The sequence below is a fragment of the Erpetoichthys calabaricus genome, chromosome 11 (genome assembly GCF_900747795.2).
Source record: "Erpetoichthys calabaricus chromosome 11, fErpCal1.3, whole genome shotgun sequence".
Lineage (NCBI taxonomy): Eukaryota > Metazoa > Chordata > Cladistia > Polypteriformes > Polypteridae > Erpetoichthys > Erpetoichthys calabaricus.
In genome coordinates this window covers 62,716,481-62,736,207 of record NC_041404.2, presented here as the reverse complement: position 1 = coordinate 62,736,207, position 19,727 = coordinate 62,716,481, and the positions used below count along the sequence as shown (strand labels likewise).

At 47.5% G+C, this 19,727-nt stretch overlaps 1 protein-coding gene across 1 annotated transcript in view; it reads right to left on the bottom strand.

Annotated features, from left to right (window-relative positions):
* LOC127529714 (uncharacterized) overlaps window positions 1-15,800 on the bottom strand; it is a 114,301-nt gene extending 98,501 nt beyond the window's left edge. The window contains exons 1-7 of the mRNA XM_051934298.1: window positions 15,701-15,800; window positions 12,390-12,559; window positions 8,662-8,959; window positions 8,436-8,535; window positions 8,267-8,352; window positions 7,748-7,832; window positions 673-850 (exon numbers count right to left, since the gene is read on the bottom strand). Of these exons, the coding sequence (XP_051790258.1) occupies window positions 673-850; window positions 7,748-7,832; window positions 8,267-8,352; window positions 8,436-8,535; window positions 8,662-8,959; window positions 12,390-12,545 (903 nt within the window). The 5' untranslated portion in view covers window positions 12,546-12,559; window positions 15,701-15,800. The remainder of the gene's footprint in view (window positions 1-672; window positions 851-7,747; window positions 7,833-8,266; window positions 8,353-8,435; window positions 8,536-8,661; window positions 8,960-12,389; window positions 12,560-15,700) is intronic.
* Window positions 15,801-19,727: the final 3,927 nt, after the last annotated feature.

Here is a 19,727-nt window from a genome sequence, read left to right as displayed (position 1 = left end):
TTTTTTTAACTCTTTCTTTACCCACTGCGGTGTTTTTAAATTTCCTATTAATTCCAAGTGTAGGTTTGGACCTGTCCTGCAATACACAGGAGATTGTCAAGTAATCTCAGTGGAGGTAAGACTTCATCGTCCACCGATCTGCTGGCTTTGTTGAACCATCAGGAGATGTTCCTTCTATTATGAGGCTACCCAGGACTGTAAGTCTTTCGTCATTTATTTTTTTCTTTATGTAATACTTGTGATTCTGGGTATGCTCAGGGTTGGCACCATGGCATTGATGGTTTATGTGTTGCACAGTTTCATTTGAGACTCGAGTGGGACTTCATATTGGCTTTTCTGCTCATTCTGGGAAGGGCATAACAAGAATCTGGAATTCCTTGGTGGCCTCGCAGAAGAACAATGCCGTGATTCTGAAAAGATCAGCCCACCCACTCTGAACCAACTGTATCTTGTGGTGGGAAAGCAAAGTTCAGATGAGAGAGCCATCCATGGCCTGGCACAGCGTCACAGATTCAGTTTAGAGGGACCAGTGATCTTAACAAGAGGTCAGTTCAGGGTCAGAGGACATGTGTGCCCACCTAGGTGGAACACTGCAACTCCACACAGAAGACACTCAACCCTAACAGATCTGGGAAGAGGAGAGAAAGAAGAAGATGAAGAAGAAGAACCTACCAGGTACAACTTGATGGATTCCAGCCTGGTGTAGAACCTGCCCTTGCGAGCTTCCAAATTCGTGATGATGGAGCTCATGTCCGCCATGATGAAGCCACTGAGGAGGATCATTCCAGTGCACATTAGCACAACTGAGACGGCAATCTCACTGACGTTCCTGGCATAGACATCTCCATACCTGTCAAATGACAAAGTGATCACATGTAGGAAGATGCAGTGAAGACAAAACCTGAGCCAAAGACAAACCAGGTGATCGTCTACAGCAACTACTGGGCCACTTGTCACCAAGGTGTTTGCGATTAATGGCATTCCCTGCATATACTTACACATATTGTGACCTAGAGGGGTGTTGCAGCACCCCAGACCTCCAGAGACAACTTCACAACACAGTCCTGGGTCCAACTACAAGGCGTTTATGGTGGACAAAACCTCCAAGGGGCTTCAGTATCCGACTTTCTAGAGGGCACAATAAGTAAGAGGTGTCTCCTTCTGCACCTCCCACGCAGTCTCAGTCACCTCATCCCAAATCTGGTGGCCCCTTTTATTCCGGACTCAGGAATACGTCTGGTGTCAAGGTGGAAGCCCCTCAAAGTAGCGACAACCCTTCCCAGCAGCCCCACCTGTTGGTGCCCAGTGAACCCAATGGGACTGTAACTCCCAACATGCCCTGCAGGTACATGAATGGACATACTGGCATAGGAATGCTGCCAACCTGTTTGTTGGGGTGTATGTACCCCCCCCCCACACACACACTGCCCATCCACTACACTGACCTCCCTGCCAGGTGAGGTAAGGGTATTTATCCTGGCAGGATATCAGCCCTGCCATCCATCTCAATATACGGTGTGTGTGATTAGCCATGTCCTTGTCTTCTGGGACCGTCACTAACGCGGTTTCTGTTTCCTTTAGAGTGGTGGAGACGAATGAGCTCACTGGCCGTTCACTCGCCCCCAAGCCCCGCCTCTTCCGGTCACCTGGGTATATAAATGGCTGCCCGTTGCCATTGTTTCTGCTTCAGAAGAGGGCAGAGCTCTGACAGCCTGCAGCCCACGGGGCAGCTGAGACGATGACGACGATGACGAACGTCACGTTTCCATCAATTCAGGGCTATAAACGGGGTGTGAGGACGGCGTCCTTTCGTCCTTTGTCGTTCACTGTAATTAAAACCTGCGTTTTTGTCTCCCAGTGTTGCGGATTCGTTTTTGTACGTTTGCTCACGCTGTTGTTTTGCTATGCCCGTGTTTAACGCCATTTCAGTGTTTTGTGTATTTTATATGCATGAAGAGCTTTTTGATGCCAGTCTTTTTCATTTTGACTTTATTTGGCCGAGTTTAGCTTTATTCCCAGTGTTGATTTTTCTTGTTTTGCGAATCGTTATCGGGAGGTGTCACCTGACTGCGGTCACTGCATTAGGTGACGTCACAGATGTGACACGGTAAATACAGAACGGCGCTCTTCCCACGCGTTGGCAACGTAGGCCGCAGGATTCGACTCCCAGTTTGCCTTCCTCTTCTCCCATTGATTCTTAGTCACCTCAATGTTTTAGGATCTCGTGGTTTCGCCCCTTCACTCGTCCTCACCGTGTCTCTCGTGCTTTGTAGCGCGGGTCGATGATCACCTGGGCTTCTGTTAGCTGCCGGGTCACAGTAAACGTGGGCTGTCTGAAGGTTCACTCCCTTTGTTTGCTTGTCTTCTAGGAGTAAACGTGGCCAAAGGGGCGGTGATCTGCGGTTTGTGACCTGAAGGTCTTCTTATCCATCCATCCATCCATTTTCCAACCCGCTGAATCTGAACACAGGGTCACGGGGGTCTGCTGGAGCCAATCCCAGCCAACACAGGGCACAAGGCAGGGTGCCAACCCACCGCAGGACACACACAAACACACCCACACACCAAGCACACACTAGGGACAATTTAGAATCGCAAATCCACCTAACCAGTATGTCTTTGGACTGTGGGAGGAAACCCACGCAGACACGGGGAGAACATGCAAACTCCACACAGGGAGGACACGGGAAGCGAACCCAGGTGGTCTTCTTATCATTTTAATTTATTTTGAGAAGCGTTTTGCACTTTTACGTCCCACATGCCGGGAGCCGTCGTCACGTGACTGGGATTGTCTTACCGGTTGTGTCACAGAACAGCCACAGGTCCGTCACGCTTCATCTCTCCTCGACATTTCCAGTGACGGTGGGTCCTCATGTCAGGTTGGCTCCTCCATGAAGACGTTTCTCAGCTCTCATCGTCGTCTCTCCCAGGAGTCCTCAGTGACGGCGTTCTGTCCTCCTGGGGGCTCAGTTTTACGTTTCTTGCGTTTTGTTTCTTAGCGTGCGTTTGGCTCAAGTGGACATTTGATTATTTTTGATATTATTATTATTACTAGGGGGTTTGCTCCCTGCTCGTTTCGCTTGCCAACCCCCCCGGCCTGCGATACATGCCAGCCACTTTGTGTCTTTGCTGCTTGTGTTGTGAAGAGGGGGGGCTGAACGCAGCCAAGGAGACCCCCTCTTAAATGGTGAAACAAAGAGAGTTTTTATATAATGTCCTCTATGCGTGATCAGCTGCTGCTGCTGCTGCTGTGCCACGTGATCTGCATCTCACACACCGCTTCAAACATCTACAGTGGGCACAGAAAAGAACCCCCCCCTTTGAAATATTGCCATTTTATTTGCTTTACAGCCTCAAATGTAAACACACAATCCAATATTATTTCCAGCTTTACTTACTCAATGCCACTTATAACATCCAAGTGAAAGACATGACAGCTACAGTTCAGAAGAATTATAAAAAATCAAAAACAAGAAATCCTGAGATGAATAAAGGACCCCCCCCCTAAACTCCATCAGGTGTCAGTGCCCACCATTTCCATTGCGGTCACTGGCTGTGATCATTTGTAATGAGTGTGATTAGTGAAGCTGGTCCTGGAGCGTTCATTCCCTTGCTTGGCAGTGCCACTGACAGCACACAACTGACTATGGGGGGCAGGCCACTTTCAGAAGATCTCAGGGACAGAGTTGTGGATGGACATCTCAAAGGCTTTATCAATCCCAAGGAGCTCAGTAAAGTCCATCATAAAGAAGTATCTGGTACTACTAGGACCCTCCCTGGACCCTCCAAATTGGACAGAAGAGCAAGGTGGAAACTGGTAAGAGAGGCCACCAAGAGGCCAATGGCCAATTTGAAGGAGTTCCAGGAGTTAATGGCAAAGAGTGGTCATTAATGATGTGCATGTGCCTTTTGTCTGTCTATCTATCTATCTATCTATCTATCTATCTATCTATCTATCTATCTATCTATCTATCTATCTATCTATCTATCTATCTATCTATCTATCTATCTATCTATCTATCTATCATATAGTGCCTTTCGTCTATCTATCTATCTATCTATCTATCTATCTATCTATCTATCTATCTATCTATCTATCTATCTATCTATCTATCTATCTATCTATAATATAGTGCCTTTTGTCTGTCTATCTATCTATCTATCTATCTATCTATCTATCTATCTATCTATCTATCTATCTATCTATCTATCTATCTATCTATCTATAATATAGTGCCTTTTGTCTGTCTATCTATCTATCTATCTATCTATCTATCTATCTATCTATCTATCTATCTATCTATCTATCTATCTATCTATCTATCTATCTATAATATAGTGCCTTTTGTCTATCTATCTATCTATCTATCTATCTATCTATCTATCTATCTATCTATCTATCTATCTATCTATCTATCTATCTATAATATAGTGCCTTTCGTCTATCTATCTATCTATCTATCTATCTATCTATCTATCTATCTATCTATCTATAATATAGTGCCTTTTGTCTATCTATCTATCTATCTATCTATCTATCTATCTATCTATCTATCTATCTATCTATCTATCTATCTATCTATCTATCTATCTATCTATAATATAGTGCCTTTTGTCTATCTATCTATCTATCTATCTATCTATCTATCTATCTATCTATCTATCTATCTATCTATCTATCTATCATATAGTGCCTTTCGTCTATCTATCTATCTATCTATCTATCTATCTATCTATCTATCTATCTATCTATCTATCTATCTATCTATCTATCTATAATATAGTGCCTTTCGTCTATCTATCTATCTATCTATCTATCTATCTATCTATCTATCTATCTATCTATCTATCTATCTATCTATCTATCTATCTATCTATAATATAGTGCCTTTTGTCTATCTATCTATCTATCTATCTATCTATCTATCTATCTATCTATCTATCTATCTATCTATCTATCTATCTATCTATCTATCTATCTATAATATACTGCCTTTTGTCTATCTATCTATCTATCTATCTATCTATCTATCTATCTATCTATCTATCTATCTATCTACAGTGGTGTGAAAAACTATTTGCCCCCTTCCTGATTTCTTATTCTTTTGCATGTTTGTCACACAAAATGTTTCTGATCATCAAACACATTTAACCATTAGTCAAATATAACACAAGTAAACACAAAATGCAGTTTTTAAATGATGGTGTTTATTATTTAGGGAGAAAAAAAAATCCAAACCTACATGGCCCTGTGTGAAAAAGTAATTGCCCCCTTGTTAAAAAATAACCTAACTGTGGTGTATCACACCTGAGTTCAATTTCCGTAGCCACCCCCAGGCCTGATTACTGCCACACCTGTTTCAATCAAGAAGTCACTTAAATAGGAGCTGCCTGACACAGAGAAGTAGACCAAAAGCACCTCAAAAGCTAGACATCATGCCAAGATCCAAAGAAATTCAGGAACAAATGAGAACAGAAGTAATTGAGATCTATCAGTCTGGTAAAGGTTATAAAGCCATTTCTAAAGCTTTGGGACTCCAGCGAACCACAGTGAGAGCCATTATCCACAAATGGCAAAAACATGGAGCAGTGGTGAACCTTCCCAGGAGTGGCCGGCCGACCAAAATTACCCCAAGAGCACAGAGACGACTCATCCGAGAGGTCACAAAAGACCCCAGGACAACGTCTAAAGAACTGCAGGCCTCAGTTGCCTCAATTAAGGTCAGTGTTCACGACTCCACCATAAGAAAGAGACTGGGCAAAAACGGCCTGCATGGCAGATTTCCAAGACGCAAACCACTGTTAAGCAAAAAGAACATTAGGGCTCGTCTCAATTTTGCTAAGAAACATCTCAATGATTGCCAAGACTTTTGGGAAAATACCTTGTGGACTGATGAGTCAAAAGTTGAACTTTTTGGAAGGCAAATGTCCCGTTACATCTGGCGTAAAAGGAACACAGCATTTCAGAAAAAGAACATCATACCAACAGTAAAATATGGTGGTGGTAGTGTGATGGTCTGGGGTTGTTTTGCTGCTTCAGGACCTGGAAGGCTTGCTGTGATAGATAGAACCATGAATTCTACTGTCTACCAAAAAATCCTGAAGGAGAATGTCCGGCCATCTGTTTGTCAACTCAAGCTGAAGCGATCTTGGGTGCTGCAACAGGACAATGACCCAAAACACACCAGCAAATCCACCTCTGAATGGCTGAAGAAAAACAAAATGAAGACTTTGGAGTGGCCTAGTCAAAGTCCTGACCTGAATCCAATTGAGATGCTATGGCATGACCTTAAAAAGGCGGTTCATACTAGAAAACCCTCAAATAAAGCTGAATTACAACAATTTTGCAAAGATGAGTGGGCCAAAATTCCTCCAGAGCGCTGTAAAAGACTCATTGCAAGTTATCGCAAACGCTTGATTGCAGTTATTGCTGCTAAGGGTGGCCCAACCAGTTATTAGGTTCAGGGGGCAATTACTTTTTCACACAGGGCCATGTAGGTTTGGATTTTTTGTTCTCCCTAAATAATAAACACCATCATTTACAAACTGCATTTTGTGTTTACTTGTGTTATATTTGACTAATGGTTAAATGTGTTTGATGATCAGAAACATTTTGTGTGACAAACATGCAAAAGAATAAGAAATCAGGAAGGGGGCAAATAGTTTTTCACACCACTGTATCTGTTATATAGTGCCTTTCATCTATCTATCTATCTATCTATCTATCTATCTATCTATCTATCTATCTATCTATCTATCTATCTATCTATCTATCTATCTATCTACAGTAAAGCATGGAGGGGGCAGCATCCTGTTGTGGGGGGCCTGGGGCTCTCGTTAGGGTAGAAGGAAAAATGGATGTGACAAAATCTCATTAAATTCTGGAAGAAAATCAGAAAGTTGAAGATGCGCAGAATGTTCACCTTTCAACATGACAACGACTCGACGCACACAGCAAAATGGACCACACGGTGGCTGAAGGAGACAAAAGTGAATGTCCTGGTGTGGCCAGTCAGAGCCCAGAGCCCTAAATCACACTGAAAATCTGTGAAAAGATCTGAAGATAGCAGACCACCAACACTCACCACCCAATGTGACTGAACTCAAACAGTTAGACTGTAAAGAAGAGAGGGGGGCAAATAGTAGGTGGGCTCAATCTAGATGTGCAAAGCTGATAGAGAAGAATCAGCAGACTCAAGGCTGTCATTAAAGCAACAGGGGGGGGTCAACATAATGACATGGGGGGGGGTCCTTTATTCATCTCAGTATTTCTTGTTTTTGATTTTCTATAATTTTTCTGAACTGTAGCTGTGATTTCTTTCACTTGGATGTTTGAGGTGGCACTGAGTAAGTCAAGCTGAGAAGAAATCTTAATGTGTGTTTACACTGAAGGGTGTAAAGCAAATCAAATGGAATATTTCAAAGGGGGGGGTCCTGTTCTATAGCCACTGTAAGAGGAGCCTGCACAGCAGCTGTCCTACTCTTTGTCTTTTATTTCCAGCCCCAGGCCTGGTTACATCTCTTGGCACAAGTCTCATCTCTACAAAGTTTATAATTTAAAAACGGAATAAGAATCTGAAAATCTAACAACATCAGATTAAAGTTCGATAAATTCTGAAGAGAATGACACCAAACTTATATATGTAGGTTTATAAAATAAGTCTGACGAAAAACAGGACATCAAACGGTTGCACACTTAGGCTTCGGCTTTGAGAGTCGATTATTCTTTCAGGTTTCCGAGACTCACCCGACTGTCGTGAATGTGATTCCAGCCCAGTAAAGAGACGTCACGTAGGCATCAAAAGTCGAAAAGTTATTCATAAATCCACCATCTGCAATGAAAACAAGCACAGTCAGTCAGAAAGTCACAGCTCTGTGACGTCATGTGGGGGTCCGAGACTGATGGGCCTTTACAAACATTTAGGAACATTTTATAGCAAAGTGAAAAAAGAAAAGTAAAGTAAAGAAGCCCAACGGGGCCGGGACTTGGCTGAAGGGTCCGTCCTCACAGACTCTGGGGGGCTCATTTCTCTCTGTGGTTGCTCCTCGTATTTCTGTCCTCTTTTCAGAATTTGTGGAATTCATTTCTGGTCCGTTTCAGTTTGCTACAAATGTTTGGCACCTCGGAGTGCCAGCGTTTAGCTTTGTTCTTTATTTTTTTTTATGGGTGCCGCCATTTCTTTTTCTTCTTGTTTTTTAACCTTTTCACCGCCGTAGGACGTCCTTTGTGCTCAAATCTGTGGTTCGCTCCATCAGACGCACTCACCCTGTCTCAGTAGACTCGGCCAGGACTTCTTGCCGCCGCAGTTCCTCGTCTTTTCGTCGTGGAGAGCCGTGCAGGCCACCAAGTACCTGTTAAAATTGTAAAAACAGCTGGCATCCATTCAGAGATTTAACAGTAAGGCCCCTTAATGGCGGGCTCTAGAAAAACTTACCAGAAACAGGAAAACACGTGCAGGGTGAGCGTTATGACGCAGAAAAAATAAATGTTGGCCACGTGGATTTTGTTGAACTCCGGCACCTTCCTGAGGGACGCTGGGAGGAGAAGATCAACTCAACTCAACTCAAGTCAAACGACAAGTAACAACATGGCCTCCCGCATCCTCAGTGACATCGTGGGACCACTCTGTGCCACTCGCTCTGCCACGTCAAAGAACTTACTTGTAAACCTGAAGATCTGCACGGTTTTGAAGAGCCGATTGAGACGCCAGTAAGGAAAAACCTCCCAGATATTCCACTCGGGGTGCGTCAGAGCAAAGACCTCGATGGGTAAAATGGAGATGACGTCCAGGATGAACCATCGGTGAAGGTAGTGATTCCGCACCATTTTCTCGTCCATGATCACCACGCCTTGGGACTCGTAGCCGATGTAGAACTGGGAGACGATGTTCAAAATGAAGAGAGCGTCGAGGAAGTACTTGATGACCCACAGGAAGCGCTCCGTCGTGTCAAAGAACACCTGGAAGTGACAGACGTGGGAAACGGGAAACAGGAGCACTCGACGCACACACACTGCGTGACAAACCCGAGGACTCGGCGCACACACACTGGGTGACAAACCTGAGCACTCGGCGCACACACACTGCGTGACAAACCTGAGCACTCGGCGCACACACACTGCGTGACGGGGCGCCAGCTCCTTTTAGTTAGCAGCCTAAAGCTCCCTGAGAAATGGACGAACGTCGGACAAGAAGAGCCCCCCAAAGCCCACCAGTCCTATCCACCTCATTCTTCAGTCTTGAAAGCCCCTCAAGTCCCCCTGTCCACCACTCTACTCGGTCACTTATTATTCCATCTGTCCATGGTCGGTGGCAAAATTTACCAACTGTGCCCCCTGAGATCTTTGGAAGCACCGAATATGACTTGCTACACAAAGCCCACCCAAGAATCTGTGAACAGCACATTCACACAAACACCACGGTCTCATTTTCTCTTACTTGGAAATTACTGATGTAACGTCAGGAAGCCAACTGAGATTTTAAAAGAGAGACGCAAAAGCCAGGAAATCGAAATTGGCGGAGGGACGAAGCCAAAGAGGAGGACGAAAATCGAGGTCGACCAAGGGATCAACTCAGGAAAGCAAGAAAGATCCACAAAGGGTCTTTGACATCTGCAGCTCAGAGAAAGTCACAGCGAAGTGGGCGTGTCGAACCCACAGGCCACGCCCCCAACGACAGTCAGGGTTACCCTGGCAACTGGGACACGCTGCCATGCACTCATGGCACACAAGATGGCCGCCAGAAGGAATGAAATTCAGAAATAGAACAAGTGACGCATCCTGCCACACGACAAGCCGTAATCCGTGTCTAAACCAAAGTCGGTTTGAGGGGCATTCGAGTGCAGGTGGTGGGCACATGACGTTCAAAGGTGGTTTACATTATTATGGATTTTGTTTTATTTGTTAATTTCACGCACACATCTATTGTCACAAAACAGGCAACATCAAAGCGATGTTAATGTAATTTCACTCCCAACCAGGCGTTGGCGCTGTTGCCCAATGCCTTTTCTCTTTCTCCCTCTGCAGAAGCAGTGACTGCTGGCTCCGCCCCCTAATGATGTCACTTCCAGGTCCTGACCATCTAAACCCCGCCTCTCCCTGTCCTCCGAGGTGAAAAAAACTGTTGCCATCCCGGAGGCTGATGAAGATGGCCTGCCAGTCCTAAACAGCAACACTTCTTTCATTTTGGGATTTCTTTTCAGGGGTCAGCACACTTTATCAGCGTTTCCTCCTTCTTACTACAGTAGATATGTGTATGTACTGTATATACAGTATCTGTCATGCAAACACGGAAACCTGCCGAGTCTCTTCTGGAGGTCAATGCAGGGCAACAAAAGGAGACGGGGGGCACAACGCATTGTTTGAGGGGCTACAAAAGATTTGTTCTTGAGACTTCATTGTGCATGTACCGTATGAAGCAAAAACTGTACACAAGGACAAGGACACTGACAGTGACAATAATCCAACGACAATACCAATAATAATAATAATACTGATAATCAAAGTGCAATCGCCTAGGAGACACAGACGGGGCAAAATAAAATTCAAACAATCAGCTCAGCAACAGGACTGCGCCTCTCGCCCCTGACAGCATCACCAGGGCTGATTACATTCAAAGTCCAACAGGACCCCCCGATCAACTGAGGGTCCGCATTATCCAAGGAGCCCCTGTAAGTGTAATATGACTTTTCTTATAATTCATAAAAGCTTCCCCATGGACACTGCACCGAGTACATGAAGGCGATGCCGTTAACTGCGGCTGTGCCAAGCGAGCGGTCGAGGAGATGGCGACTGTGGGAAGGTGGGCATCACTCACTCCCCCCTCGGCCACTGTCAGCGAGTCACCAGCGCTGGCTGTTTCATTCACTTAGGACTGGGGTCTGAGTGGAGCCTGTAGGAGCGTATGGAGGGAGTGGACCCCCAACTCACTTTAACTCATGTGACAGCACTGGGGGGACATTCCTGGGGCCCCCTACACCATGCATGCTCTGCATGGCCCCTACTTGTGCCCCTGAATGGAGTGGAAGCTTTCCGCTTAACCTCTCTAGAATGGAGGGATGGCACTCAGTGGAGGGTTGGCATCACTGCCATCCAACCCTCCGCCCCACAGTGAACCCGCATGACACCAGACATGGCTGTCACTTGACCAGCAGACGATTTCTTACCTTTGGGTAGTGGCACTGCCATCTCCTGACACTGCTATGACCTTAAAGCACCTTAAAGTCTTTCCTGATTTCTGCCACCTAAGTGGTGTCTGCAGATTGGACCCCCGAGTCCTCGGTGCCTCATTTGTCCTTCTCTTTCACTATACTGGGACCGAGACAGACAGTCAGACAGACAGACAAGCAGACAGACAGAGGGTCCCGTGTTTTATAATGCCCGCTGTCGACTTAGACCTTCAACATAATGAGGACACACAAGATGGGGTGATGTCGACGGTCTCATCATTCACTGATTTGAATTTTGGTGCCATAAGTGCCATGCAGGATTACCCAGAATCCCGTCCTGGAGGAAAGATGGTTCCTCACCAGGGAGGGAGGCTGGAGTGGAAGAAGAAGAATGGACTGGCATCCTGACCAGACTGGCAATTGATTCCTTGCCAGGAGGGGAAACCAGACTGGGGGAGTTAGCCCTTTTGGGGTATATACCCCTCAAAGACATGTGGCATTCTTCTGGCACTGCTTCTGTTTTCCAGAGCACAGAGCATGTTGGGAAATGTAGTCCCCTGCTGCATGCCTGACTTGGTCTTGAATTAAGCAGACAAAGTACTTCCAGGCCCCGTTTCAAAATGAGGGAGTTGGAGTCGGGAGGCAGAGGACAACACTTGTGTGGAGGAAGAGGAGCAGGGAGGAAGGATTTGCTGTTTCTATGTGTATTGTGCTGTGGGGGACACGTCTAGAGGCCCTGTAAAGGTATTTGAACCCGTGACTGTGTCCATATCAGTTTGGGGCTCAGTGACTCCTCTTGTCATCTGCCGTGGCCACCATCACCTCGAGCCCTGGGATGTTACTAGGCATGTGGCCGTGTCATTGTGTCACAGGTACGCAATATGATGGCACTGCTCTGCCAGTTGTAAACCCTAATGCGCTCCTCGGGTTTTCGTTGAGTGCCAACACCCTGCTCTCTTCTCGTTTTTTTCTCTTTCCGCTTTGATCGTTGGATTTCATGCACTCAACTTTTTCACCCTTTCTGTCCCTCTGCTCGTCCCCTGCTCGTCCTTTGCCACTTTCTCTTTGGTTCATGCTGGTACTCGACCTTCTCCCTGGCCCTGGCACTCTTATCTTTTAACAGCCATGAAGCAGTGAGCCCCCCCATCTTGAATGTCTCCTTTGTACGTCCCACTGAAATTCTTTGTCTGTTTTACTAAAATACGAGCTTCAGCTCGGCTTACCTCATAAAGGGTGAGCAGCACAGACACGTAGGCGACGAAGGCGAAGCAGAAGTTCCAGATGAGGACCAGCCGGATCTTTGGAGAGAAGACCGAGATGTAACTCTGCCTGACGTGGGCTGTGGTCGAGAGGTCCTTGAACAGGTAGTTGAACTCCATACTGTGAGGAGGGCCTGTGGAGGGACAAAGGACAAAGCCAGACGTCTGAAGCACAGGGTACTCCAGAATAACTGGCATTGTGCCACACAACAGGGCACCCATGAGGTCACCCCACGAGGGGACACGGCTGCTAATGTCAACATCACTGAAGTGCCACCCCTTCCATCCCACTTGGGCTATTTAAGGAACAATAGCCGATACGCACTGTGACACGCGGGCACATGGGGCATTGGTGACAGTAATTACACGCCAAACCAGGGGATGGCGCTGTACTCTAATGCCTTCTCTTATCCTCCCTCTGCAGGATGGAAGATTGGCAGCCACATCGTTGCTGATGTCACTTCCGTTGTCCGTCCGCCTGGCCCCGCCCCTTCCTGCCATGTGACCTTATAACCGGCCATCTTGTTTCCAGTTCGGTATTAAACTTGCGTCACCCTGACCCTGTTTTCCTGTTTTTGCCCTCGGTTACAGGTTGGTGCCCCAGCTGTTTATCACTTACAGTGGCATTCGATAATAAAACATGAATAGGGCCAAACCCTGCAATCAAAGCGTCGCAGTCACAAAATCAGGGTCACGACTCGAGATTGGGTTGCCATCCTAAACGCTGAGGTGTGCCAGCCTACCATGTGCCATTCTGTGGAGCTTCACCACTGACATGTAAGCCACCGGCACCACCACCTTGACTCAGCCAACCAACACGGGCCGACAGCTGTCCCCTGGCTTAAAGACCCCAAGGGACCACAACTGCAGAAGAGAATACTAAGAATGGCAAAGTTAGCCAAAGCCAAACCCCTCGGGAGAGCCGTCATCCATACCGTCACATCTGGACCAGGCTTTAGAGACTCTCATGAGGGTCTCCATGATCTTTAGGCCCATTTGGGGAGCCATGAATGGTCACTGTGGGTCAGTCAAGCCTGGCTCCCTTTACGCCTGTGCAGACCCCAAAGCCTGCTACTTGATTTGGGGGGCCAGGCACTGAGAGGCCTGTTTTCAAGTTTGGTGAGGACCGTGTCACAATGGTGAGATGGTGTCACAATGATGCAACTTCCTTAGAGCCAGGATGTCACCTGATGTCAAAAAAAGCCACAAAATGGAGATTTACATAGAGAACCACAGACACGTGGGATAAGCGACCAAAGTGGGCACTGGAGAGTCAGACTGTAGGGACCCTCCAATCTTGACTTGACGTCATTTTGGAGGAACAGGATTGGGCTGGATTGCCTGTCCTGGTCACAACGGTCCCAACGTTACATTCAAATCCCAGTTGTGTTGACTGGGGGGTGAGCAGAGTGAGGTGGTGTACGTGCAGGCGCTGGGATGAAGCAGCTGGGAGTGCGTGCCCCTGCTGAAGACCTGGGTGGTGGGCTGGAGCGGCCAGTGAAGAAGCCAGTGGTCCTCTTTAGGGCCACTCGCCTCCAGTTTGGAGTAAAGTGGCCAATTCTATCCATTCTATGTCTCTCATTGGTGTCAGCAGTGGGATAAGAACGTAGTAATAACCCAGAGAAGACGGACTACGCGGACCCCTCAAGCACGCTCATGATGAATCGCTTTAGGCAGGGTAGACCAGATCACTTTGCACCCCCGGTTGCAGTTGGTGCTATCCTGACAATGGAGAAGGGCAGTGTAGTACCCCTGTGCCTGGACCTGAGCGGGACTCGCTGCTTAGGTAGCTGTGGACTGTCCGAGGTGGCAGGAATACCTGGAGAAGTGTGAGGAGGGGCACAGACACAGCACACAGTCTCCTGTCGGCTAAAACTCCTTGTCTTGGGTAAGTGGCATCAGGCCTGGACCCTGGTCTTGACTGAGCACTGTGGCACAAGAGGCACAAATGGTCAGGCAAACGGCCAAAGCATCAGGGGTCAAGGAGCTGCAGAATATCTGAGTGGCGTGGTGGGGGCAGCCAGTGAAGAAGCCAATGGTCCTCCGTAGACCCCCTCACCACCAACATAGCAGACCCCCTGACAGTTCATAGCAACATACTTTAAATGATCAGAGCGTGATGCAAATTTTCAATGCCGTCTTCCCTCCCAGTCCTCTCTGTTGGGTTGTGCTGCGAGGCTTTGACTGGGAAAAGTTCTCAGGCGCTCCCCTTCAAGCCCCCATCTGAGTTCAGGTGGCACCTGTGCACACCAAGCAGTACCTGAGGACACTGCGGGGCTGACAGAGTCAAGCCAATGATGTCACAGACGACAAGAACCGACAAGACACATCAGGGGGACTGGGGACGGAAAGTTGGAAAGCAAAAGTGCTGAACAAGGTAAAGGGGATAGTCGTTATGGACATGTGAACCATCAGGTAGATGACTGAGGGACACTTGTGACCTGTCCTGCGTAACATCTAGTGGCCTGCTTGCCCATGACGCACAAACGTAATAAAGTATATCATCATCATCCATCATTATTATTATCTTCATCATCCATCATCATCATCATCGTCATCATCAGTATCACCATCACCATCATCATCATCATCATCATCAGTATCACCATCACCATCATCATCATCATCAGTATCATCATCATCAGTATCATCATCACCATCATCATCATTGTCATCATCATCCATCATCATTATCATCATCATCATTGTCATCATCAGTATCACCATCATCATCATCAGTATCATCATCACCATCATCATTATCATCATCAGTATCATCATCATTATTATCATCAGTATCATCATCATCATTATTATCTTCATCATCCATCATCATTATCATCATCATCATTGTCATCATCAGTATCACCATCATCATCATCAGTATCATCATCATCAGTATCATCATCATCAGCAGCAGCAGCATCACCATCATCATCATTGTCATCATTATCTTCATCATCCATCATCATTATCATCATCATCAGTATCATCATCACCATCATCATCATCACCATCATCATTATCATCATCAGTATCATCATCATCATCATCATCATCAAACACTCCAAGTCTTTTGTTCCAGTTCCCCAGAGACTCCATTTTAAATTACAACAACAGAAGGACATGTATTCAACTTTTAACAAATAAGAACACAACAAGTGAACGTCCACCATGACTGTGGAAGGCCACGTGTGACTTGAAGACTCCCCAGAGTTACCCCCGAATGGCGGCTCAGCGTGGCAGCACACACTTCCTGCCCATGTGATACTCACTTTATACCCAATTATAAGATCGGCCCTCGGATTTTGAATTTCAATCCATTTTCAATGCCCGAGTTCTCGAAGGTCTCAGCAGATCTCACCTCACTCTCTCTGACCCGGAGTGACTGCCTTGATGGCTGCCTCTGACTTTCAGGGGGCTCTTGGACTCTTCCACTTTGTGGGGGGGGGTATGCGGTGTGGTCCTGTGCAGTGGCACGGGGGAGCGTCTGTATGACCCAGCCCCTCATTTAAGAGGCGGGGGGCTCGAGTGCCATCTCTATTTTGATGTCTTAGAGCTGAGACTCGCTCCTCTTCACCTCGAGGTGTGTGTCGGTCCCTCTTCCAGGATGAACTTTTATTTTTCGGCCCACTGATGTCAGTCACAGAGTGAAAGCAGATTACAATGTGAGTACAGATGGAATTTAGTGTGGGGGGGCACAGCATTGAGGAGTCGCCGCCACTTGCAGGAAGTTCAGTGGAAATGACGTGATGGACTGTTCAGAGTCAGATGTGCTTGTATGGTGGGAGATGAACATCTCTTTACTGGTTTGGTTTGAACATCTCCCAAAATTCCCAACCAAATGTTCCTTGTCATGCCAAAGTGCCCCCCCCGGCCGTAGAGCTTCAGGTGGCAGCATTCATCTAATCCTCTAAAATTCAACTTGATGGAGAACGTGAAGGTGGACTGAGTGGTCCCAACGGCTCACATGTTCTGAACATCACTTCATCAGGATGGATGGGGCCATGAAAAGCATCTTTAGTGGGGGTTTGGGGGGCACCTGTGGTATGCATGGTATCTGCTAAAGACCCTGTCACATCACATGACTTTTTTTGTAGACTTGGTTTACATAATCTTGGTGAATGGGTTGGCGGTGCCCCACGTGGACTTTGCTCCCTTCAGTTTTTCCTCTGTCCCACCTTGTCTGCCAGTCTCCCCCGAATGGCTTCACACAGGTGAGGAGGATGGTGTGGTTACCTTAGTGCTCCTGCCACAGATGTTAACCTTGGGTTCATCAGATCTGAGAAACCCGTTGCTCACTGTCTGAGAGTCCTCTGGATGGCGGGGGCTTCCATGAGTCTTTAACATCATAAAGCCCAGATTGCTGGATTGTCCTTCGGGAAGTTTCTTCCATCTCCACATAGGTTCTCTTGAGCTCAGCCCACATGACCATCGGCTTCCTGGTCTCTTGCCATGTCACCTGTCCCCTGATTGCTCAGTGTGGATGGACGGCCACCTTCAGGAAGAGCTTTGGTTCTTCCCAACTTCTTCCATTTAAGAATAATGGAGGCCACTGAACTCTTTGGAGCCTTCAACACTGCGGAAATGTTTCTTGTAGTCTTCCTCAGATGTGTGCCCTCCCACTTTGCTGTCTCTCAGCTCTGCAGGTAATCCCTCCGACCTTACGGCTTGCTTGTTGCTCACCTGTGGGACCTTCTACTGTCTAGTCGGGTGGGTGTCTTTCCTAACCTCGTCCGGTAAACTGAGTTGGATTCCACAGAAATGGGAGGTCAGCGTCAGTAGGCTTTGTGCCCTCTGAGCCCAGTTAACCGAACAATTCGATAACATGAATTATTTACCGCTGTGATCTTTCTGATTAATAAAATATGTCATTACGATAGCAATGGACGTGAAGAATTGAGAATGAATTCCGGTGTCTGAGGGTCCTCTCGAGTGCCTCTAATCAGCACACCATCATCTCGTAACAGCCTGAAGTTTCCAGTTTTCCGTCCGGCCGTTTTAGCTCACAGACACACACCTCATCGAGATATCGAGGTTTTCGGTATCAGGGGAACGTCGAAAACCGGAGATCGAAATTTTTGGCGAATCTAAAGCCCCCCTCCCACCTCCATAGATGATAGGTTATGGTGGGGGGGGTCACAAAGCAATGAAGTGTAGAAACATCAGTGGAGTGGGACCACCTGAGACCCTCGGAGGAGATGAGTGGATGGGACTGGTGAGCTTTTTTGGGCTGAATGGCATCTTCTCGTCCAAATCCGTCTGACGCTCAAACACTCGTGTTGATTTTTATTTGATTACATTTCTAAACTCCCGCCCTGACGTTGTCACTCCGGGGTGCTGAGTGTTGCTCGATTTGAAGGAAATGTCTAAAGAATGAAGGGGCTCAACGCTTTGTACAAGTAGTGGGACGAAAATTGATGACAAAGCAGAACCATGAAAGCGAAAAGAGCGCACAGACCTTAAAAACAGCACAGTGAGCAACGAAAAAGGCAACTGAACAGAAGCCAAAGGCTCCACCGCCACCTCCAGCAGGTCCAGAGAGCGCCCCATCCCTCAGCCTGCCTGTTTAATCACCTTGTGAATTTGGTGGGCCTTGTTTTCTTTTCCAGGTCTTTTCTGTGGTCCTTGACCAGCACTGCCTGTGGCTGATGTGCTCCTGCCAGGGCAGCCCCTCCACACAGACTGCCTGAGGTGTCGGGGTCTCGAGGTTCTTCATCGCATCCGTTCCCTGGTCAATACTTGAATATCCACGGGACTTGACTTGACATCTCTGTGTCACCATGCTGGCACAGAATTCCAACAAGTGGCGCGACCCGCTCTTCTGTTTAGTCTGAGGGGTACACCGGATGGACAGAGGAGGTGACACAAGCTGACAGTCCGTTATCAGGACACCAAAGGCTTGTCCTCCTGTGCTTACCCCCCTAACAGGTGTGGCTGGGTGACAATGAAGGGATTGGAGAAATCAAAACTCGCCATCCTGCCGGCCTTGGGGAGCATCTGCAGCCTTACTGGGGTCTTACTGCGCCTGCATGAAGGCACCACGCCATTGTGCACACCTGATGAAGCAGAGACAGTCACACGCTTGTGACACACATGCCCAGTGTGAGGTGACATTTAAGTCATGTGAGGCCTGATTGGGACGCTTGATTGTGGTGGGACATGCTAGCCGTCATTTTTATTCACTTTCAGGGCTCTGTAGATGCACGTGGAGGTGCCAACTTGAGCCACAACACGGTGGGCTGACATCCCACCCAGAGCTCCCATTTGGCTGTACTGGAGCTGGCCAGGAAGCACTCTGGTCTGTTTATTCCATTACGTTCACTTTTATCTAAGGGGACTCACAGCTTCTGTCATACAATCGGTGACATTTCTCTTGTTTCCTAACTGGAGCACAAGCAGGTGAAGTGACCTGCTCGGGGTCACACAGTGTCAGTAGTGGGATTTGTACCCCCGGCCTCAGGATTTGAAGTCTAAAGCCTTAACTGCTGCGCCACACTGGGGGGCCAGCGCCGCATTGGATTCGATGGCCGAGGCTCCTGACGGAAAGGTTTTATTTTATTTTTTTTTGCTCGCTAAATTGAGTAAGAATGCGGTGGACTGGAGTGACTTGGTGGCACAGTGGTGGGGCACTGCTAGCTCGCAGTAAGGTGACCAGGGTTCACATCCGGGGTCTTCCCTAAATGGAGTTTGCATGTTGTCCCCGTGAACTGAGGTGAACTGGTGACACTGCATTGGCCCCAGGGGCGCGCGCGCGCGCGTGTGTGTGTGTGTGTGTGTGTGTGTGTGTGTGTGTCTGTGTTCAACTTGTGACCAACTGGCATCCTGTCCTGGGTTTGTTCCTGCCTTGCACCCTATGCCAGCTCTGATTGGCTCCAGTACCCCCTGCAACCCTGGAATCTGACATGACAAGTGGCGGACTGGCATCCTGTCCAGAGCTCCCATTGGGCCATACTGGGCCGTCCAGTGAGCGGCCCGTTGATTTATTTATTTATCCGAGGCGACTCACACCCTTTGGCAGGCAGCTGGTTTCTTTTCTTTTGGAGCACAGGAGGGTGAAGTGTCTCCCTCGGGGTCACACAGTGTTAGCAGTGGGGTCTGAACCCTCAACCTTCAGGGGCTCAGGTCAGAGGCGTTGTTAAGATTTGCAGATGTGAGGGTCTTGGCCCCCTCTGCTATTTTTCCCAGAGCTGTCCCACTGAAGAGTGATGGTGGGGGGGCTTCTCCCTGAGCCCCGAATGTATGACAGATGGTGGGGTGGTGGTATGCAGGAGGATCAGGGGCTTAAAATCTCAGAATCAA